Source organism: Lynx rufus, unplaced genomic scaffold, assembly GCF_022079265.1.
Source record: "Lynx rufus isolate CCGP_SWC_20201006 ecotype Redwood Valley unplaced genomic scaffold, mLynRuf1.p SCAF_11, whole genome shotgun sequence".
Lineage (NCBI taxonomy): Eukaryota > Metazoa > Chordata > Mammalia > Carnivora > Felidae > Lynx > Lynx rufus.
The window spans coordinates 40,910,524-40,933,224 of NW_025814825.1; the positions used below are offsets into that span (position 1 = coordinate 40,910,524).

At 54.0% G+C, this 22,701-nt stretch overlaps 1 protein-coding gene across 1 annotated transcript; it reads left to right on the top strand.

Annotated features, from left to right (window-relative positions):
- Nucleotides 1-2,711: 2,711 nt before the first annotated feature.
- Nucleotides 2,712-5,421, top strand: KAZALD1 (Kazal type serine peptidase inhibitor domain 1). Its single transcript, XM_047072686.1, has 4 exons — nucleotides 2,712-3,263; nucleotides 4,460-4,620; nucleotides 4,702-4,849; nucleotides 5,043-5,421. The coding sequence occupies exons 1-4, from the start codon at nucleotides 2,759-2,761 to the stop codon at nucleotides 5,135-5,137; spliced, it is 909 nt and encodes a 302-aa protein (XP_046928642.1). The 5' UTR covers nucleotides 2,712-2,758; the 3' UTR covers nucleotides 5,138-5,421.
- The last annotated feature ends 17,280 nt before the right edge of the window (nucleotides 5,422-22,701 follow it).

The following is a 22,701-nucleotide window of genomic DNA, read 5'->3' on the forward strand; positions in this document are numbered from 1 at the left end:
ACTGAATGGGAATAGATGTTATTGAATGTGTTTTGCAGTCTGAATTGGATAGTGTCAGACGATGAGGCTCTGGGAACATAGCTAGACTTTCAAATCGTCTTTTGCAAAAAAATCCCTTCTAAAAATATTTGTTTTACAATATGTGGTGTTTTTCCAGGAACACATCTTTACTTAATAAAAGCAGATCTGTACCGTCAACATCTTTGGTGCCTACTGTATGCACGGTCTTGTTCTCATCGCCAACCGCATGCCCACCAGAGGGCGCTCGTTCCCCGTCTATCCAGCCTTCAGCGACTCCGAAAGTCTAAATTAAACTTGACTTTCACACACAGGAAGTCTTTCACATTTAATCCCCAAATATTTACCAAGAATTTACTGTGCTGCTAGGCGCAGGGCTAGGTGCACAAGATACAGTGAAGAGTCAGACACGATTCCTAATGTCAAACGCTTAGAGCATAGCAAATACTGAAAGCAAACAACCGGCTACAGTAAAGTGGGGTAAGTGAAGGGTTTGTAGGTCCGGGGAGTTTGCTGTTTAAATACTGGCTCCAAGTCTTAGAAGCCGGTAACAATTCATTTTGAGATCCCCGACTGCTTCCCCTCTGTATACTGGGGTGATCACCCTCAAGGCATTTTGTAATTCAGAGTCAGACTTCCCTGAGTGGCTCCATTAGTCAGTTCCGCAATTTCAAGTCCCTTCCGACTCACTCTCCTGTTTTTCTCAGGACTTCCTGCAGTTTTCTTACAGTTCACATCTGCCCCAGGTCAACATTTCAGTTGACCCCAGGGCAAAAGACTGGGGATTACCCACAAATATCTGCCATCGCCGGCCCCGCCCATTCTTTTTCCGGTTTAAAACCCGCGGGCCTTTCCTGCTGCGAATTCCTAGGCTTCCTGTTCAGGTTCTCGCGATAGTTGTGAGATCTCGCGCGAAGTTTGCTCCCTGTCCCTCCGGAGTTTGGGGGACCACGGTGACTGTGTATCTGTTTTCGCCCACCTCATCAGAGCCTCCTCTGGCCAGGAGTGACGTGCCCGCGGCTAGGGAACCCCTAAGTGGAAGGGCTTGTCCAAGTTGAGGTCCGGACTGACAGTCCTGGACCGCATCAGGGAGTTGGACTCTCCAGGCCTCCAGTACGCATGCGGAGCGGATCCCCCTGGGCGGTCGGCAGGCTGCCGCCAGCCCTGAACTTCGAGGTTAGTCAGGAGGCCTCGGAGGCCGCTAGGCTGGGGGCCAGGTCCTTCTGGCCCGAGACTGACTAAATACTGTCACCTCCCCCGCTGCAAAGCGCAGTTTTCGCCCCCTACACACTGAACTGCTGCGCGGCTTCTGTAAGCCGCTAGGGGCAGGCTAGGGCGGGGCCTGGCCGACCCCCTGTAAGGCGGGCGGGCCTCCAGGAACGCTCTCCTCCCCGCCCCCAGCCCAAAGTGCCACGGTGGCGCTGGTGGCGGCCGCGAAACCAAATGCCTCCGGCCCTGCCGGCCTTGGAACTAACTATATAACCTATAATCCCGACCCGGAGCGAGGTCCGCGGGGGAGGCGCCCCGCCCACCTCTCCCTGCGGCTGCTAGTCGGCTGGGACCTCTAATCTCCAGGCTCATCCGCAGGCTGAGGCACCTGCCGGATGTGGGGAGGGAGGATGAGGCCAGATGTGGTGAGGCAGATGTAAGCACCGAATCTCTGACCGGCGCCTTAGTGGGGAAGCTGGGTGGACGAGACTGCAGTAGTCCCTGGGAAGCCAGCCCTGGGCTGCGGGGAGACTACATTGGTTGGCTCTGCCCTCCAGGAGCCAAGGCACCAGAGCTCCTACGGCCTCTGCGTTATGCAGCTGCTCTAGCAGACCTCAGGGACTGTAGAGTAGGATGGGACAAGACTTAGACCTTCACTCGGCTCTTTCGAGCTTCCCAGCCACCTTCATAGCCCCTACTCCCAACCCCCCACCCCATCCTGCCCCCTGTCTTCTCCCAGCTTCGGTGTCCGGTTACGATTCCTCACTTCTCACTGTGACTTTGGCCCAGCTAGGGGAAGTGGCCCAGGAGGGTCCTGTGCGGCTGCATAAAATTGGCAGCTTCAAAACTGGAGGGAGGGGGTTGTGTGCGACGTCGAGAGGCGGGGAGAGGGGGCGGAGGAGTTGCTCTCCGAGTCCAAGCCCTTGGGCTCTCTCAGAGATCCTCAAGCCGGAGCAGAGGGGGCTGGCAGGCCCAGCCTTTTGTTGGCCTCTGCTTTCTTTCCACTGCCTGCTTTTTCGGACCGGAATCACGGCTGCTCTGAAGGGCTTAGTCCTAGACAGTAGGTGAGCACTCTGGGCCCCAGGGCATCTACTCTTTCCGCGTTTCCTCCCTTGTTAACAACTCCTTAGCTCTGGGGCCATCCATTCCCATCTACCTCTAGGACAGGAAGCTTCAGAGTTGTACGGTCTGTGGTGCTGGTGCTGGGTGTGTGTGTGTGTGTGTGTGTGTGTGTGTGTGTGTGCGCGCGCGCGCATGCTGGCGCCTGAGTTTTTCCATCCTTTCCTCTCATCTGTCCCCAACCCCAGAAACCCGGTCCGATCAATAACTGGATGACTCCTAGAGAGTCACTATGCTTCTGCGTTGAGGGTCTCCTTGACTCCAAGGCAGCAGGGAAGGGGGCAGTGCTTGGGTCAAACTTTGGTACAAGTAACAGTGAGGTTGCTTCTGACCTCCTGACCTGGCTTCCCTCCCTGGCAGGGTGCCACGAACGCGCTGATGCCCAGAGCGCTCGCAGGGCTTCCAGCTAACCATGCCACGGCCGCCGGCAGCTGCCCTGGCGCTGCCCTCGCTACTGCTACTGCTGGTGGTGCGGACGCCGCCCCCGACAGGCGCGCGACCGTCCCCAGGCCCCGATTACCTGCGGCGCGGCTGGCTGCGGCTGCTGGCGGAGGGCGAGGGCTGCGCTCCCTGCCGGCCAGAAGAGTGCGCCGCGCCACGGGGCTGCCTGGCCGGCCGGGTGCGCGACGCGTGCGGCTGCTGCTGGGAATGCGCCAACCTCGAGGGCCAGCTCTGCGACCTGGACCCCAGCGCCCACTTCTACGGGCGCTGCGGCGAGCAGCTTGAGTGCCGGTTGGACGCAGGCGGCGACCTGAGCCGCGGGGAGGTGCCGGAGCCGCTGTGCGCCTGCCGCTCGCAGCGCCCGCTCTGCGGATCCGACGGCCGCACCTACGCTCAGATCTGCCGGCTGCAGGAGGCGGCCCGCGCTCGGCCCGACGCCAACCTCACTGTGGCGCACCCGGGGCCCTGCGAATCGGGTACGCACGGCCCGGGGTCCCTACTCCTGGCGCTCGGGGCGCTCGAGGCACTGATCCCCGACCTCCGACTGAATTGGTCTCTGGCCAGCGGAGCGAAAAAGATGAGGCAGGGGAGTGCTCGACTTCAGTATAAGAGCCCGCGCTCGCTGCTGGTCCGCAGAGACCGCTGCCCTAAGGTGCGGTCCGAGCTTTGTCAGCAAGCTGTGTGCCCTGAGGCGCGTGAAAGCTCCAGACCCGGCCGGCGGGACGGACCCCTCTGAGGGAGCAGGCACAGAGCCAATGATTGGTCTCCCAAAAGGGAGAGAGTGAAGAGACTCCCAGGCTTTGCCCAGACCGCTGGAGCCCAGGCAACGCGATTTGGGTTCCAGTGAGATGAAATCAGGTTTCACTTGGGCGGATTCGGATTCGCAGAGCAAGCTGTTAGCCCAGCCTCCCGCCTCCCTTCTCTTTCTTCTGGGCCTCGGGAGTAGTGAAGGAGGGGGCTCTTCCAGCTCCTCCCTCCCATCCCGGGTGGGGGTGGTGGTGGTGGTGGTGGTGCTGAGGGCCATTCAAGCCTCAGGTTTCCTTTGGCAGCTTTAGTAACTTTCGCTTCCTGAGCCCCTTTGAGGGATCTGGCCTGGCCGTGGCTGCCAGGAAAACAAACACCGGCAGGGTCCCAACACTTTACCCCGCAACTTCAGGCTTTCTGCCTGCTGCCCAGATCTGGTTTCAGGTTCTCTGCCTTTCCCACGTGGGAATCCCCCCCTCTCTCTCGCCCCCTTCCCTGGTCCCAGAGTGGGGGGTAGGGGGAGGGCCGCTCTTCTGGTCTTTGGCAACTGGACTCGGTTAGGAAAGGGGGAAGGTAGGGGGAGGTGTCAGTTACAAGTATAGCAGGACAGGGGCCTAGAGGGTGGAATGAGGACAGGGGAGCAATCAGGGACAGAGTGTGGCTGCCAAGCTGAGGTGTGGACCTGTGTGCTCGTTCGTGCATCCTGTCGCATGTGCCTCGCCACTTCTGGGTTTGTACCTGTGTGTACCCGCACCTACATTTGTATGTACCTGTGTGTACATGTCATGTCTTGCTTATGGAATGGATGTGTATCTACCTGAGCGTCTGTTGTGTTTCCCCGCAAACACATCCATGAGGGTTCATACATGGGCTTCTTGCTGGGCGAGATGTGCCACCCTGTTCTCAGGCCTTCCGCCTCCACCCCTAGAGCCCCAGATCGTGTTGCACCCATATGACATTTGGAACGTGACGGGACAGGATGTGATCTTTGGCTGTGAGGTGTTTGCCTACCCCATGGCATCCATCGAGTGGAGGAAGGACGGCTTGGACATTCAGCTGCCAGGGGATGATCCCCACATCTCAGTGCAGGTAGGATAGGGAGCAGAGGCCTCCCTTGGGCAGCCCAGGGTCCCCCTAGAAGGATCTTGCTGACCCTTTCTCTGGCTCCAGTTCAGGGGTGGACCCCAGAGGTTTGAAGTGACAGGCTGGCTGCAGATCCAAGCTGTGCGTCCCAGCGATGAGGGTATCTACCGCTGCCTGGCCCGCAATGCTCTCGGCCAGGTTGAGGCCCCAGCTAGCCTGACAGTGCTCACGCCAGGTAAGGGGGAGCCCTGGGCTCCGGGGACTGGGGGGACTGGTGGTGGATTCAGGACCTCCCACGTGCGCGCGCGCGTGCGTGTGTGCGCGCATATGGGTGCACATGCAAGTATGGCTTTCTCACAGTCTGGGACACGTGGGTACCGACGGCCCCTCTTTCCTGTTCTCTCTCCTTTGCCCACATGTGTTTGCAGACCAGCTGAACTCTACAGGCATCCCCCAGCTGCCATCCCTACATCTGGTTCCTGAGGAGGAGGCTGAGAGTGAAGAGGGCGAGGATTACTACTAGGTCCGGAGCTCTGGCCTATGGGGGTGGGTGAGTGGGGACAGTATTCATCCCTGCTCTTGAAAAGACCTGAAAGGGGGAGCGGGGGCCTTTAATCACTTTAATGCCCTTAATAGGGGAGACGTGGTAGTGGTAAGTAGGAAGACAAAGTTGGAGGATAAGGAGAGAGGCAGAGACTAGGGGTGGTGGGATGCTAAGAGGCCCATGGAGGAAGTGCCCTGGCCAGGACAGTCGCCAGCGGGGACTAACCAGGCAGAAGACAGCAGCTGCCTGCTGGTCCCTCGGCTGGGTGGGGGTGTGGGGGCACAAGGTGGGGCACAAGGCACCTCGGCTGGGTGGGGCTGGGTGGGGGTGAAGAGTGGGCACAAGGAGGCAACCAAGGTCCTCCATTTCTTTCTGAGAGCCCTCCCTCCAGCCCTGCTCAGCCAGTCTTTCTAATTACCCTTTACCACAGCTCTGGCTGTTGTTTTTCTAGTCCCTAACCTTTGCCTAGCCTCAGTTTACCCTTCCTCAAAACTCACCTTCTAGAAATTTCCCCCCTCACCTAAGTCCCAGTTGCATTTACTAACTGTAGTCCTCTTTGCTGTTGGCCATCTGTTGTCTAGAAAAGCATAATGGAGCATGGTTTAGTCCAGGGCAGTAAAATGGGCATTTGGTCATGACTGGCTTCTGTCATTCTGGAAACCCCACAAGGCAGCACCATATCTTATACCACTCTGTATTGGACAATGCCTAGCACGGGACTAGGCACAGTAGGCACGCAATAAAGGATTTATGAACAAACTGAGTCACACGGATGCACAGATGGTTCATGCAGATGTGCACATGAAGACCACATTTCCTTGGGAGGCATCCAAAAGCTGTGGGTCCCACTCCCTAAGCACACGCCTGCCAGATGTACGGAGGGGAAGCTTGAGCTGGGGCCTCCCTTGCCCTCTAGGGAGGAAGGCTGAAGCCATCTGGTTGGAGGGAGGGTATCTTCCCAGTCTGGTCTCCATTTGTGCTGGACTAGAGTTAGAGTGCCTGCCCCCTCTGTTCAGCCCACTCTGGTCCCCTCCCTAGGCAGAGTGGCGAACCAGGTCTATGTGGGTAGGGCCCCAGTGTAAAAGCACAAGCTGGATGAGGGAGGGGAGATGCTTGGCCACCAGTATGGACCAAGCCCTAGGATTCCCCTAGGAATCCACCCATTTCCTTGTTGAAACCAGACAGAAGTCAGGTAAGCCTGTTTCCTCATCTACCAACTGTGACCTGTCCTGTCTGGCTGAGGGTCCCTCACAGAGCCACGTTTTTTTCCCTCCCCACATCTCTCTTCACACTCTCCTTACCTAGCCAAGGGGCACTGGTGAGGCACAGTGTTTATTGAGTGATTGAAGCAGAAAATGAAAACTTAAGTTCGGGAGGCCTAGACCCTGTGTATGGATGGCGACAGTCTCCTGCGCGCCTGGGCTCCGCCTAGAGCCTGGCGCCACCACCGGAGAGATTGCAGTTGGCTCAATGTCTGAGCTTGTCCTTTGGGGCCCGAAGCAGGGAGCCCGGGCTCTTGGGAGGGGCGTGGTCAGGAATCCCAACGCGAGGGCTTGGCGGTGCCTCCCGTGGAACCGCAGGGCTCCTCCAGAGGCTAAGCCAGAGGACAGCTCTCATGGCCTAGTCCCGTCTAGAGCCCGGCGGCCCCAGAAACTGCGCTCCACGGCACGAGCGGGTTGGATACTTGAGGCGAATTCCAAGGAGACCGTGGAAGCAGGAGTAGGGACGTGAGCAGTGTGCCAGGGATAGAGGCGTCGTGTTGTCTGGCGTCCGGAACAGAAGGTGGTGTGCTCCGGATTGAAAGAGGGGACGTGGTCAGGCTTCTGTGGAAGCCTGGGAATCCTTCCAGGGTAGTTCTTCCAAGGGGACTCCGGTGCAGCTGTGCTCGAAGGCGCCCCCTGGCGGGCCCATCGATCCTACCGCGCCCACCTGCAGAGCAGAGGCTCCACCCGACCCAACCAGGGTCACACGCACTCCCGGAATCCGTACTCCTTGTTTGCTCATGCAGACTTTGTAGAGTATTCGCGTGCAGCCTCCTTACAGCCTCAGTTTCCCCCCTCCGCAACCCTGCTGGTTTAGGCCCCGCAGCCTGGAATAGAAGGAATCCCTGCTGCTCTACCCCCCCCCACTCCCACCCCCTCCCCTCCTCTGCTCCGCGGACGGGCTTTAATAACGTCGCTGGAAAGTGACACGCGATTTATTATTAAAGTAATGCGGGGACGGGAAAGGTTTAATAAACGCGCTGCGATGCCGAGGATTATTCACCGCAAATAAATGAGAGCGCGGGCGGCGTTTTAATAAATAATTTCCCGCCGCTCCCGGGGGAAGAGAGGGGAAGAGGAGGGGGAAGCAGAGCCGCTGCCAGAACTCCGGCCTTGCCTCCCAACGGGTTTCCAAGCCTTCCCTGCGTTTTCTGTTCGAGGTTGCTCACCCCCGAAATGTGAGGTTCCGTGAGAGCTGACTCGAAGTGGCGGGAGGACCTCTGTCGCACCCCACTTCCCTCACCTCCGGGATTTGAAGTGGTTTGGTTAAGATGAGCGAATGTACTTCCTTTCGACTCCAAGCCAGAGATCCGGAGTCAACACTGGACCGGTGCAGGAGGGGTTAACCGGGACCTGCTCCTCCCTAGCCGAGGGTACTAGGTCCCAGGGCCTGGCCGTTCCCTCGGCTTTTGGCTGACTCCCGCTGGGCATCCAGGGCACGATGTCGGGGGTACGCCGGGGGTCGGAGGGCTGTGTGTACAGGAGTGTAGGTGCCACATGTGTACAGATGACCTTGACTCGCTCCTCCGCCGTCGTGGGGAATCTGCTTATTACTACGAAGGCTCCTAGTAAAGGCCCTTGAGCACGCTGTTCTGAACAGAGGGAGTCTGGGTGAGGCCCAACCCTTGGCTCACTGGTGAACGGGGCTGGATTTGAGGGCTGAGCAGAACAGGGACCCCCAAAGAGGAGTCCCCCCTCCAACAGAAGCCTGGAGGCCCCAGAGGAGGAGTTCGACTTCGGAGAGGGGGCGAGTTTGCAGACTTTGGGGACGAAGGCTATGTCCACCGCCCTGCTGGGTAGGGGAGTGACGGGGAAGGTCTTGGGGTACGCCGGCTCCACCAGTTTTGTGCCTTGGCCAAAAGGGGCGACATCTCTGGCAACACTTGGGAGTACAGGAAGTGGCAAAGGAGTGCCATCTGGTGGATATTTCTGGTTGCGGCAGCCAGACTTGGGCCGGTGGGGGGGGGGGCTTGAGACAGTTAAATTGGGAATTTCTGAGTAAAAAGGTGCTTCTATTTGTATTCATTTATGTGTGTGAGTGTGCACACGTACGTACACCTACATATATGTGTATATGTGTGTGATATTTACATGTAATGTCTATTATATGTTCATAGTAGTTATATGTGTGTGTGTGCTTACCTGCATTTTATGAGGTGTGTGTATACATGTATGTATGTACATCACAATATGTTATATATATGGATTATCTAAAAGCATATGTGTGTATGTGGATAACCATGTAGACACGTATATGTATGTGTGTGCATAAGCATTGTATACATGGATGTATTGTTATTTGTGTATATACATGTATACACATTTGCAAATATATGTTCCATTATGTATTATACATTTATTTGCAAATATATGTTCCATTACATGCCATTCTTTCAACAAATACTTGTTATGTGCTAACATCATTGTAGGAACTGGAGGTACGTCACAGAAAGGCACATTGTCCCTGACTCATGGAGCTTACATTCTGTTCTAACATGTGCATGTGAATGTATGTATACTTAGATTAATTATATACGTGTGTGTTTACAGGATTACATGCACATGATTGTGTAACTCTGTCTACACATGTGAGGGGCAGACAAGCTTAAGCACTCTTCTGGTGGACTTGGAGATTTACTGAACTCTTTTTTGCTCAAAATTTCAGGTCCTATCACCTAGGACTCTATTCGAAGTGTCAGACAGCTTAAGGCAGAGGGAAATAGGCTGGAGACACAGGCCCATCACCTCCTGGGATATATTTTGGTCACTTCCTCAGCCCTGTAAATGACTAGATTCTTTTTTTTTTTTTTTTCCAACGTTTATTTATTTTTGGGACAGAGAGAGACAGAGCATGAACGGGGGAGGGGCAGAGAGAGAGGGAGACACAGAATCGGAAACAGGCTCCAGGCTCTGAGCCATCAGCCCAGAGCCCGACGCGGGGCTCGAACTCACGGACCGCGAGATCGTGACCTGGCTGAAGTCGGACGCTTAACCGACTGCGCCACCCAGGCGCCCCTTGACTAGATTCTTTCTAAAAGGGTGAACAGTTATGGAAATCCACTCTGGGTAATGAGATGTTAATGAAGCTCAACTCTCACCTCTCAAAGCAAAGCACCTTGGGAGGAAAGTTTGAAGATTGGGATGGGTGGGAATGGAGTCTGGGAAGGTGGCGGTAGGAAGGAGTTCTCTGAGGGCAGTGGTTGGGTCATGTAGAGAGTAGAAGGGATCTGATCTGGAAGGTAGTGATGGGAGCTCTGGGAGTCAGTTGCAGATAATGGAGGGTGTTTTGAGAACTCTGGGAGGGATGGGCTGGTGGATAGAGATGGGACCCAATGGGAGTAATGAGGTTAGGATTAGGGATGGAGTTGGAGGGGTCTGGTGGCAGTCTCGGGGTGGAACCTGGAGGCCAGCTCAGATGGAGTCATCCCTGCATTTCTCGCCACTCTCCCTTCTCCATTCTGGGGCCCCTAATGTTCTCTAGTCCTCTCTCTGCTCAAGCTGGGTCCCAGATATGCTGGTGGCAGAGAAGAGTGGAGGCCGTGGGGCTTGGCCTGGCTCAGGTGACTCACTGGTAGGCGAGGTGAGGCACGGATCCCAACACCACTGGACCATGAAGCCTTATCCCAACTGCCTGGGTCATTGCCCGCCGCTTTGCCATTATCGCTTTCAGTTTGGGCTCAGCACAGGGGGTTCAAACAAGGGTGAGGCCTGGACCTGGGAAAGGTCACAGATCCCCCTCCCCACATACACCCACACATTCCTGGGACTGAATTAGGAAAGGTGCTTCTGAATGATTTCTTCCTTCTTTCCCTCCTTTGCTAGATGTTTTCCAGATGCAGTCAAGGCCAGAAGCCTTCAGGTGCCCCTTGGTCTATGGTAACACCTCAAGCTCAACTATTTCCCCCTAAAACCAGGGCTTCTGTCCCTTCGTTGCCTCTCTTTCCTTCCTTCAGTCTCTCTTTTCTTCCCAGGGTTGAGATCTTAGATCCCTGGTGTGTACAGGGGGAGGGGCTGAAGACAGAGGCTGGCTTTATTTATTTATAAATCCCGGCCTGAATTTATTTTTGACATTTTCTCTGCCAAGCGAGTGGCCGAAGGCTCTCTGAACAGGGTGGACAGTTACGAAAGCCAGCTTGGGTGACAAATGTTACCCCACAGTCAAGTCTCACCTTGTCCCCTTGGGAGGCAGCACAACCTTGAGGGTGCAGAAGTGGGGTCTGGAGTTCCCTGGGAGAAAAGATAGAGTCTTTGTGAGAAGAGAGAGGGTCTCCCGGGATGAGAGTTGAGGACTCAGGGACAAACACTTCCTACCTCCCACCCCACCCTCATCCCAGATCACTGAAGCAGGGCTGGAGAAGGCCCCACAGGCCTCCTGGACTCCCCTGACCCTCAAGAGACCCAGGTTTCAACTCTGGTTTCCCAGCTCCCCCTCCTCTGCAATGTGAACTAGTGTTAGAAGGGTTTGAATTCGGGGGGTAATAGTTGGGGGGGCAGTCTCAATGCCAGTGGTCTCTGAAGGGCAATGATGGGTCTTTGCAAGTAGAACTAGACCTCAGAGGTCAAGGATAGCCTGGCAAGGGCACATGGGGTTTTGCAGTACGGGTTCGAATGTCAGTTCTACTGCTTTTTAAGTGCATACCTGGGCAATTTTCTTAGCTTCCCTTCTTCTGTGTCCTCCTCTGAAAAATAATATAAAACTTGCTCTGTAGGGGGTTGTGATGACATTAGAGATCTTATAAGTAATGTGTCTGGAACACAATAGTAAATGGTCAATTTTACTACTACTATTTGTGGGCTGATGAGTTGCATGGAGATGGGGGTCGGGTACCTAGTACAGAGCTTCCTGCTGAAGTGTGTGTGTTAGAAGAGGGGGTGACTGCACTCTTAGTGCCTGCCTGGAGGGGGCCTTAGGAATTGGGCCTTTGGAGGAGGGAAAGGGCTAAGGCAGGGTGGGGATGGGTAGCAACTGGGCCTCCGGAGAACTTGGCAGTCTTTAGCCTCACCTTCAGCCCTCCTCAGGGAGCCCCTGTCACAACCCAGGGCTCTAGCTCTGAGCTTGCAGGGAGGGGCGTCCCCCAAACTCACCTCCATCCATCTCTTTTATCTGGGCTGCTGAAGGGCCGGAGCTCCAATGGGGCCTCTGATGGGGAACAGATACAGACCAGGCGGAAACAGCCGGAACTGTGCCGCGCTGGAGCTGAGGACCAGGCCAGGGGGTCAGTGAAGACAGATAAAGCTCAGAGCAGCTGGGGACTCAGGGGATGCATGGGGAGGGGCAGGAGGGGTTAGGGCAGGCTGTGTCCTGGGAGGAGGCAAGGGCCGGAAGCTCCTGATGGGGGCCAGTGTCCATCAAGGCTTTCAAATGTGCAGACAAGGCCTTTCATGACTCTTTGGGAGGAGAAAAGGAGCAGAGTTTCCTCCCCTAGGTGGGGCTGCAGGAAGGCCAGGGATGGCCTGCCTGCCAGGGATGAGGGTTCCTCTCAGGGTAAAGCTGAGCCTGAGAACAGGAGGGCCTCAAGTTCCCGGCCAAAGGCAGGGCTTTTGGGGGCCGCCTTACCTTTAAGGTGGAGATGGGAAAAGGGTTGGTAAGCTATTCTGCGATTTTAGTTCCTGTTTTAATTAACTCTGAAGGGCTTGGGGCCTCCCTGAACACCAGGGAGAGGAACGGAACAGACGTTTATTTTCCTCTTTTCCCTTTTAAAGACAATTTTATTAAATCACTTTGTTTTCATTCTGGCTTGAACATGGGGCATTTAAATGGAAAAGTAATTATTTCACCTCGTTTGCTTATGGAGAAGGGAGAGTCAGGAAAGGGAGGGATGCCAGTAAGAGGAAGATGCTGGCAGCTCTGGACCGGCACGTGTGCAAGCAGGCACGCGTGCACGCGCGCGCACACACACACACACACAATCACGCCCATGTTCATACCAACAGCAATGTCTACACATATGCCCTCACATCGGCACACACTGTGTACCCACAGAACGACATGCCTGGTCCACATCTTCCCAAACACAGACACCTCACCTCTTGGAAGCACACGTCTACACTCTCCTGAAGACACACTTCTTCGAAGCTCACAGCCATGCTTCCAGGCAAAAGCGCTCTCTCTCTCTCTCTCTCTCTCTCTCTCTCTCTCTCTCTCGGGCACAAACACTCCCAACATATTGTGCTGGGAGTGCAGTATAGGCCCTCTTGCGGATACCTGCAAATGACCCTTCCGAGCAGTGTGGTTTACGTGTGCACACCCCCTCCCCCCCACACACAACCCCACACCATATTCACGTCCTTCTGAGCCTATTGAGGTACATCATCACAAGCACACCCAGGTTCAAACACACAACTCTCAGTCTCACACCCTGCCAAGGATGCCTGGGGACAGATTTGGGTGAGGGGGGACATTGTCGTGGAGAAGGTGGAGGAGTAGTGGACCTCTGTCTCATTGGGATTCCTGGGCCCCCAAATCTACCTATCCCCCAGGCCACTCCAGGAGTCCCTTTCTCTGCACCTGTAACGATCTTGGGAGGCCTGCTTGTGACCTTGATTCTGCAGCCTCTGGGACAGAGCTGCTGCCTCCCTCCCTCCCACCTGGCCGCTGGTGGAGGGCGGGAGCAGGCCAACAGGTCTCCCAGGCTCAGCCAGCGCCGGCTGGGACCCAGGTTCTAACCCTGGCTTCCCCCACTCGCCCCGCCCTGCCTGGCTGTGTGGATCGGCGGCGTCGGAGGGGTTAAAACTTCGGTAGCGCGCCCCCCTCCACTCCCACCCCTGGCTGGTACATGGAGGGCTGGGTTTGCGGGAGCCGTACCTGTACTTTGTCTTCATCTGTCACCCCTTCTGACAGTCAGATACATCTTGTGGGGGGGGGGGCGTGGGGGCGGGGGAGCAATAATTAACCTCTCCCGTCTCATACCCCAAATACCGCCTCGGCCCGGCTGCAGCAGGGTCTGCGGGAGAGAAGGAGGGAGGGAAAGGAGGAGATGGAGAGGGGCGAAGGAGAGAGCCGGAGACGATTGGGAGGAAGGGAGCGGAGAGGAAAGGCCCTGACATTTTTATTGCCCTGCCAACCTCCTGTCCACGCGCTCTTTCCACTCTCTCTTACTGGGGAATGGCGGGCAGTTTCGAGAGGCGAGGAGAGTACAAGAAAGCATTGTGTGCTCAGAACTCACCGCTTCCCCTCACATCCGGGAGTTCGGGCCCCTCTGGAAGGCCTGGGGGCGGATCTGGGGAACAGTGGGGTAGGGGGGAGGTTGTCCGCATACTAGCTTAGCACGGGGGACCTGGAGGAAGAGGAGAGGGCTTTGGACCATGTAGCCTCCGTGGGGATGCCATGCCGGTATCTCCCATTTAGGACAAATGACTGGAGCCTGTGTTAAGGATTAATTTTTCTTTCAATCAGTGAAGGGGGAGGGGTCATATGTTATTTCTGGGGAGGCAAGTGACTCCAATGCCAAGGGACTCTGGATTAAAAGCTCTCCAGGTTTGGGGTGGGAGACAGAGGACACTTTGAAAAAGGAAAAAAAAAAAAAAGCCTTTGGGGAGGGAGTGGCTGGAATCAGAGCTTAGATGAAAAGAAGACGGATTTGTCTTGGGCTAGGTCCTTGGATGAAGCAGGCAGGATTCAGGGTCAGACAAGACTTGCCTGTAGCTAAGGACTTGGATATAGAGCATTCCCAGGTGGACTGCTGTGTGTCCGGGGTATACCCAGGAAGGAGCTGGGAAGCAGCCAGAGGGGAAGAGAACTGTTGCTGTCACTGCTGGGGCTGCTGGGGGCACAGAGACAGGGCCCAGCCTGTCCCCTGAGCAGCCTGAAAGCCAGGGGATTCTAGCATTTTCCATCTCTTTGAGAAGTTGTTAGTCAAATCTGTCATCGACAGCATCTGAGAAATGGGACCTTTCCTCCAAAGTCTCTGATAGACTTGTGGACGCATTCATTGTCCACGAGTCAGGATCTCCGGTTCTCATCCTGGTTCTGCCGACAGAACCAGTTTTAGCTAGCTGCGGGAATGAAGAGAAGTCATTTAACCTCTCTGGACCTCAGCTTTCTCATTTGTAAAGGGGGGGGGAGCGGGGAGGGCTGATGTGACAAACTAGAAATACCGCTGCTACTGGTGTCCTATGATCTTCTAAGACCTGAGGAGCATTGACAGGCTCAGCCGTATCCCCCCCCCCTTACTCGTGCTGTGCTCTGAAGCCTCCCGCCTGAGCAGCACAGATGCAACTCGAAAGAGGCTCGCTTTCTGCTCTCTCTCCCTCTTCCCCTCCCCCCCCCCCCCACACACACACACAGCCTCCTTGCCCCATGTACTGTGCATCCCTGGACTCCCAATCATCTATAAAATTTGCTGTGGTTGGGAAGGAGCCTGGGGCCAGGGCACCCCAACAGAAAAGCTGACTCTGTGTATTTCTGCTAACAGAAAAAAAGAAGAAAAGCCTAGCAGAGCTGGAGAGCGGGGCACCAAGGCACAAAGTTAGCACTGGTAAGGACTTGCCAAATGGGGAGAGGGAGCATTGGGAACGGAAGAGAGCCAGGAAAGGTGAAGAGAGAGAAAGAGAAGGCGCAGCTCAGCTGCAGGGGACTCACGTGGAGAGTGAGGAGTGAAACGCGCTGACAGCCTTGTCAGGAAATCACCTCGAAGCATCCCACACCCTGGTCTGTCAGTTCCATCTCCCCAGGGAAGGAGCCCCTGTGAGTCACTGCTGCCCTCGGTCCCCTGGATTTCACTCCCCACCCCCCAAGCACACAGCTCTGCTCCAGAAGGGAATTAATTTCTGGCTCTTATTTTCTTCACCTGGAGAAGTGCTGGGCATTTTGGCAGCATAAGGGGAGAGGAGAGAAGCAGAAGAAGTCATGACTGCCTAGGGCGGGGGGGGGGGGGCACCTAGAGTGGCGCTGAGTGACCCAGGGCAGTGTGGTGCCTTGGACTGAGCTGATCTTCTAGGCAAGCACGGTACTTAAGGAAGAAGGGGTTTTTGCTCTAACAGCATGGGGCCTGGGACAGCAGTAGGCCACCTAGGACCCGTCAGGGGCCCTGGAAAAAAACTGGGCTCTTGTTTAAACTCAGTCCTGCTGAAGGGGAGGCTTGGAGTTGGAGGGAGTGGTTCGGGCAGCCTCATTTGTGGAGCGGAGAGTCTCTCTCTCTCTCAGCCCTGGGGGGGTCAGAAATGAGTCCCACTTTCTTCAGGCGCACTCCGGGGGTTCTTCTCTGGCCCTGCCTCCTTTCTCCTAGCGCCTCTTCAGTTGGTATAAACCTCATGTTCTGGCCCCAGTCCTGACTGTCACCCCCAGAGCTTCCCCCATCACGTCACCCATCCATCACCTTCCTAAGGTGACAGACTCTGCGTCTGTCTCTAGGAGTCCTTTTAATCGTTTTTATTTTTACCATCTAGTACATGAATATAGGATTAGAGGAATTTCAAACGATCCAGAAGTGCGTAGAGTAAGAAGGAAAAGCCCCTCTTTCCTCTTTCCCGCTAATCTTATTCTCTTCTCTGTAAGTTACTGCTCTGAACAATTTGGTGTGTATTCTTCTAGATCTTTTACATATCTACCATACACGTACAGTCGGACAGACGCGCCCACAAATTAGATTGAAAAACAATTACTATATAGATTTATCATGCCATACTACTATCTTATTATTTGTTCTTTTCACTTAAAAACTATCAGAGATATTTTCCAGGCCAACACATAAGGATACACCTCAACACATATAGATGTTTCACATGGCACTCCATAATAGATTTCACCAATTCCTTATTGGTGGGCCTTTTTGTTATTCCCAAGTTGTTCTTTTACAAACAATGCCACGGTAAGCCTTCTTAAATGTATGTCATTTTGTACAAGAATGAGTGATTCTGGGGCGCCCGGGTGGCTCAGTTGGTTAAGCGTCTGACTTTGGCTCAGGTCATGATCTCACGGTTCTTGAGTTCGAGCCCCACGTTGGGCTCTGTGCTGACAGCTCAGAGCCTGGAGCCCGCTTCGGATTCTGTGTCTCCCTCTCTCTCTGTCCCTCCCCTGCTCATGCTCTGTCTCTTTCTCAAAAATAAATAAACATTAAAAATTGTTTTAAAAGGAATGAGTATTTATGAGATTCAGATTTCTAAAAACAGCATCACTGGGTCCAAAGACACTCACTGTATATCTAACTTGGATTTTTCCTTTAAGCTTGAAACCAACATTTCCAAGCAAGTGCCCGTGGATGCTTCCAAGATGGTGATCTGGTTATTTCCAGGTAAATGTCTCCAACACTTCAAACTCAGTAAGTCCAGTTCCAAGCTCATTATTCCCTCCCTTCCATCCTGCTACTCTGCCTCCCAGACTACGTTGGTCAGCATCACCCTATAGATCTTGTCACCCACATGCCACACCTTGGGTCATCTTTGACCAAGGTGTCTGCGTGTCCAGATTTGCCCAGGATTGTTCAGTGTGTGTCTACTGTCTTGGTAAAATGACCGATAGTACTCTTTTCATCTTCAAAACCATTCTGGATTGGACAATAAATTATATGGTCACGCTATTCCTCCTCATCTCTGATTCCTGTTCAACCCATCAGTAAGTCCCACCAACATCGTCAGGCTTCGGTGATGACAGGCTCTTAAACTAGCCTCCTGCTCTGTATTTCTCCTCTGTTCAACACATCCTTAGTCCTCACCACCAGTCTTGTCTATTTAGGCCACGACTTTTATCTTATTACTCTCCTGCTTCCCATTGCCTACAAGACGGAGTCTACTCTAGACCCATCTTATGCCATAGCTGTCCAGAGAACATACACCCATCTGACAGGTCAGGAATCTGTATCGCATTATCTGGAGAAGGGCTAGTAATCAGGCACTGGAAAAATTGTTCCATGCCCCCTAGATCTGCATGAGATGGCCTGGTAAGAGGAAGACAAATTAATAATTGATGAAGAGAAAAGATTTCATGTGGTCTGAATGAATCCTGGAAAGTGGCTTGGTGTCTCTCTGAATTCAGATCTGGGGGTGTCCATAGAGAGAGGTCTCCTTGGGCAACAACCCCCCCAACTCATGTTTTCTCCCCACTGCTCACCTGCTTTTTCCCCTGGTTTCACAAAATTCCAGCCAGTTTTCCTCCATTTCTTGTTCCAGGGCTGGAGTCCTCAGGGACCTCTTTTCATGTTTGGCCATTTCTGGTTGGCTGTCATCCAGCTGCTGCCTGCCTGCTGCACTCCAGGCCAACTGGGAGCAGCATTCTACGGGATCAAGGATCACAGGAACACCCAATCCTTGGGTAAGAGTAAGGGTGGCAACATAGAGCCCGTTGTATGCATATGTGGTATTGTTAGAGTCAGCCTTCAAATGCTTCAAGCCACATCCTGGGGGAACTATTCTAGGGAAACTAAGGGAAACTTAGTCAGAACTCCCTCTTCCTCCCCCACCACGTTAACCCCTACCCACCTGAGTCTTTATGATAAGCCTCCAGACCTCTTCACCAAATCTAAGGGCACCTGCAGCCTTTCCACTCCCTTCCCTGGCATCCCCTCCCTTCACTCAGATGTTGCCAAATGGATGGTGAGCCTGGATAGATCCTGGTGGCCAAATTCCAAACAAAGGGGGAGGCATCCTGGCCCCCCGCCAGTGTTCCGTCCATGGTAATTTGGCAGGAAAGCGCCAGCTGCATATATCTGCACATCTGTTTATGCCTCTGGCTTGTTATTTGTTCTCTGCCTTTCATGGGCAGCAAAGCCAGAGAGCACCTCAACTCTTCCCAAGTTAGATTAACCAGGAAAGAAGGCTGGGACACTCAGTCACTACAATTGCTGATGTTCATTGAAGGGTATGCCTTCTCTAGCAGCTGCTGCCACTTTTCAAAGAGACGCAGAGGAGAGGCATGAAAGGGAAGGGAGGAGGTGGGAAAGGGTGGGAGGAGAGGGAAGGAGAGATGAGGGAGGGCTGTGGAGTTAGAGTTTGTAGTTATGTTGGGAGTCCTTCAGGCAGATGGGCCGATCCCTGACCCCACTGGAGATGGGGAGAGCTGGCCAGCCGGTCTGAAACACAATCACTCTGACCTTCCTTCCTGCTAGATACCGTGTTTCAGCGTGTGTGCGTGTGTGTGTGCGTGCGTGTGTGTGTGTGTGTGTGTGTGTGTGTGTTCTTGTATGCTGTGGGTGGGCAACAATCCTGGGGATAAGGCTTTTTAACAGAGGTTACATAAGACAGGTTTCTTGAGGTGCTTAAATAACTTTTCTTGAGGAATTCCTGGGATGAAGTATGTGGTGAAGAACCAGGGCCAAGCTCTGTCCCTGGGATTAAGAAGGAGAAGGAGCGAGGAGAGAGAGGAGAAGGAGGGAGAGAGGGAGGGTTAAAAGGAAGGGCAGGAGGAAGAAAAGGAAGGAGTGTTAAAGAGTAGAGAAACATGTTCAGCAGGGAAGAAAGAGGGATGGGTGGAGGGGCCTGGAAGTTTGGAGATCCTTGCCATAGGTGCTATCCTTGGTCCTGACTGACAAAGGTCCCAGGAATATCCCAGAGTCCCTGTCTTGGATGGTCCTCCCAACTCCCTACAATATCCTTTGAAAGGGACTGAAGGATTTTTAGAGTAGGAACAAAGCTCTGGAGCTCATCTGGTGAGAACTGAATGCACAGATCTGACCCCTCCCACTCTTACTCCATCTCCCTCTCCTGCCTTTTTCAAAGCAACCCCCTGTCCAGTCAATGCTCCTTGCAGGGGACAGATAGGTGTGGGCCCAGAGAACCCTGGGTAGGGCTCCTGGCTAAGAGTGCAGGCATCTGAGCCCTGGGGACCCTTGGCCTGAGTGGAGGAAAGTGGGGGTGCCCTAGTGTGGGGAGCGCCGGCCTGGTCAGACTTAAAGCAACTAAACCCTACCAAATTCTGGACAGACATTTTGCTTCTACTTTCCCTCACCTCCTTTGCAAAACCCAAATACCAACATCATTTTTACCCTCCTTCAAAAAATTATATGTAACGAGCTGTTCACGGGCAGTACTTGCACAGATGGGGGTTTAATCAGCTGGAGTCTAAGCACACGGGCATTCCAGCCTAATCCAATTCCCATCCGTTCATTAGGGGAAATATTCATCACCCAGAGATTACAGCAGGGCCAAAGCTCTGAATGGATTCTAAAGAGCTGTCACTGGAGCAGTAACCGCACCCGCCGAGACTGGAGGCCAGATTGTGCAGAGGGGGCCTGTAAGCCCCTGGCCATGCCCCGGGACCCCTGGTCCTATGAGGCTACTTCATAGTTTTTGCTTGTGTTTTTGCTTTGAGAATCACTGTTTACAGGCCTGGGGGTCAGGCACCAAGGGGGAAGATAGGGAAATATCAACTGCCTTTGGGAGTCCCTGTTTAGAGGGGAGACACATCATCCCTTGTTTGTAGGGAACCCCCAGTCTAATGGGGAGAGAAATGGCCCCCACTTTCTAGACTGTTCTCCGAAGAGTGCTAACTTATAAGTGACAGACATTTTTGTCCTAAAATCTCTAGCAAGAAGCAAGAAATTACCTCCTCGTGAAGGCAGAGGTAAGAGCATGACTCCTCCCAGTCCCTATAGCAAATCAGCGGCAGAAGTTGGGCACAGAAGGCAAGCTGCAGACTCCAGACTAAGGAACACCATTACTTCCCTTCTACCATGGGGGGAACTGGGCCAGGGGAAGCCAGGGAGAAGGGCAAGGGACATCTCCAAGGTTGGCCTCTCCCAAATAGATGAGACTCTCATTGGTGTCAAGTGACTTTCGCCTTCTGGCATTGAGAATCTTGACTATTTCCCTGTGGTACCTGTCCACATCCCCACTTGAAGTTCGGAAAACCTATTTGTTGATCTCCACAGGCTTCCCTGGTGCCGCTCTATGTCTGCCATTTTTCTCTCATCCTCCCTGGTAGTGTTGGTGGGTGTGTTGCCTCAGGTGGCACAAACTCATCCCAGAGTTTGTCTGACCCAAGGGCAAGGCATTCAAGGGCTAGACTGTGGCCTCAAAGTCTGTAGCGCTTCCTGCCACCTTCAATCCTAGACAGTCCTATGGGCTGAGGAGAACTGTCACCTGCATCCCCTGTCTCCTCTGCCCTCTGCTCACCTGGCCCAGGACAAAAGTAGGGGAGGGAGAGAATGGAGCATGTGGCCCATCTTCCCCTAGGGGTGAGGGAGAACTTTCTGGACCAAGCACACTGAAATGGAGACCTGAAGGGTAAGGGGGAAATGCCCAAGTGTGGGGCAGGATGGGGACTGTCACCCTTATTGGCCCCTTCTGCTCCTCACACCTCTTTTCTCCCAGACTTGTGGGACCGCTTCTTGGCTCAGGGCCCTTCAGTCCAGTCTCCTCAAGAAGTCCTCCTCCACTAGCCACACCCTGCCCAGCATCCAGCTTCCCCAGAGACTTCCCAACTCTGGGATTACACCGGGACACTTTCCCCTAGGGATTCAGTTGAAAGACTGAGGACCCAGAGGAGAAGGATCCAGAGAGGGTGGGATCTGGGTATTCCTCAAAGGGAGCACCTGGTGGCAAGAAGGCACGTGGTGCTGCTGCTCCCAGGGCCACGACCTCAGGTGGGGATCAGAGACCTGGGGCAGAGGGAGCTGACAGAGGGGACGAGATCCAGATAAGAAGTGAACAAGCGGGGCGCCTGGGTGGCGCAGTCGGTTACGCGTCCGACTTCAGCCAGGTCACGATCTCACGGTCCGTGAGTTCGAGCCCCGCGTCGGGCTCTGGGCTGATGGCTCAGAGCCTGGAGCCTGTTTCCGATTCTGTGTCTCCCTCTCTCTCTGCCCCTCCCCCATTCATGCTCTGTCTCTCTCTGTCCCAAAAATAAATAAAAAACGTTGAAAAAAAAATTAAAAAAAAAAAAAGAAATGAACAAGCAGGCGAACCACAGGGATACCTGAGAGTTCTGGGGTGTGGGGATCCGTAAATACCCTCTCATTCCAGCACAGATGTAACCTACCTGGGACATGGGACCTGGAGCCACGTCCTGCTTCTGAATGGGAAGTGGCAATACGGTCAGGGGCCTGGCTTCAAACTCTGTTTTCACCCTTCCTAGCCATGGCATCTTTGGTCAGCCACTGCTGTGTATCTGACTCTTGTTTCTTTATCTGTAAAAGTTAGGCTGAGAACCCAGGACAGAGATTTATTACAAGGAATTGGCTGATGTGATTGTGGGGGTTGGCATCCTGAGTGGCATCCTGGGTTCTTGATGCTCTGACTCCTTCTAAGGGGGTGGGCCTGAGTGGGGCGGAGCGTGCGTTATCATAATATATGCATATTTTATATGCAGGAGATCTATTTCAAGGAACTGGTTTATGCAACTGTGGAGGTTGGCTAGGCAAGTACAAAATCTGTAGGTCATGCAATCAGGAAGGAAAGAGAATAGCTCAGGAACAAGTTGGACCCCGGGGCAATGGTAAGGCCATTGTCCACAGCCCATCAGGAAGAGGAGTCTAGCGAGGGGAGGGCAGCCGGAGTGTCCTTCATCAGGAAGTGTGTCTCTTTCAAGGGCTTGCCTGCTTAGGCCAGGCTCACAGGGGATACTCTCCCTAAAGTTGACTAATTAGGGACTTTAATTACATCCTTCAAATCCCTTTGCAGCAGGCCCTAGATCAGTGTTTGCTTGAATAACAGGGAGAGGGTGTGTGTTTGCTACAAAGTGGCGGCCGCCCTCTCTCCCGTTCTCGGAGAGAGTGTAGCCTGGTTGACCCGTCAAAGGAAATCACACGGCAAAAATGATTTTTATGAAGATTAACTATTAGATACTCTTTGGGACAGTTTCCCGACAGCTGGGACTCGCTCGGGAATTTACGCACCAAGGAGCTGAGGCTCTGCTTCTCTTAACAGAGGGGACCTGAAGAGGTGCCGGCCATAGTTGTCTTTGGTCAGAAGCGAGGGTGTCTCTGTGGGGCTCCTGAGGTGTGTGGATATGGCACATCATGGGGAGGACCTCAAGATCAACCAGTGCTCCGGAGATGCCCTGCCCTGGCAGTTGGGGCCACCGCAGCCAGAGCTGCGGCAGCAGATGACCGTCCCGGCCCTTGGTGACCGGTGGGGCTGCAGCAGGTAATTACCGGGCAGAGGCTGGGAACTGACAGGGTAATTATTAGCTTCTAATTGCAGGGCAAACCCAGGCCGAGATCCTTCTCTCCAAAGCAGAGGGCATTACTATTTGCATAGCAATTAATTACTTTGGGAACTGCGGAATTTAATTACCCACTCGTCTGCAGGAGCCAATAATTAAATTACTCTCAGAAACAGGGTATTTATTTCCCAGTTAGGCTGAGCAGGTAGCTCCTACCTTGGGGAGTGAGCCTGGGTGGTGACCCC

Bases quoted from the DNA above. Each gene is read 5' to 3' on its own strand.
- KAZALD1 (XM_047072686.1), top strand. From the start codon at position 2,759: ATGCCACGGCCGCCGGCAGCTGCCCTGGCGCTGCCCTCGCTACTGCTA. The intron at 3,264-4,459 runs GTACGCACGGCC...CTCCACCCCTAG, and splicing joins CCCGGGGCCCTGCGAATCGG to AGCCCCAGATCGTGTTGCAC. The intron at 4,621-4,701 runs GTAGGATAGGGA...CTCTGGCTCCAG, and splicing joins ATCCCCACATCTCAGTGCAG to TTCAGGGGTGGACCCCAGAG.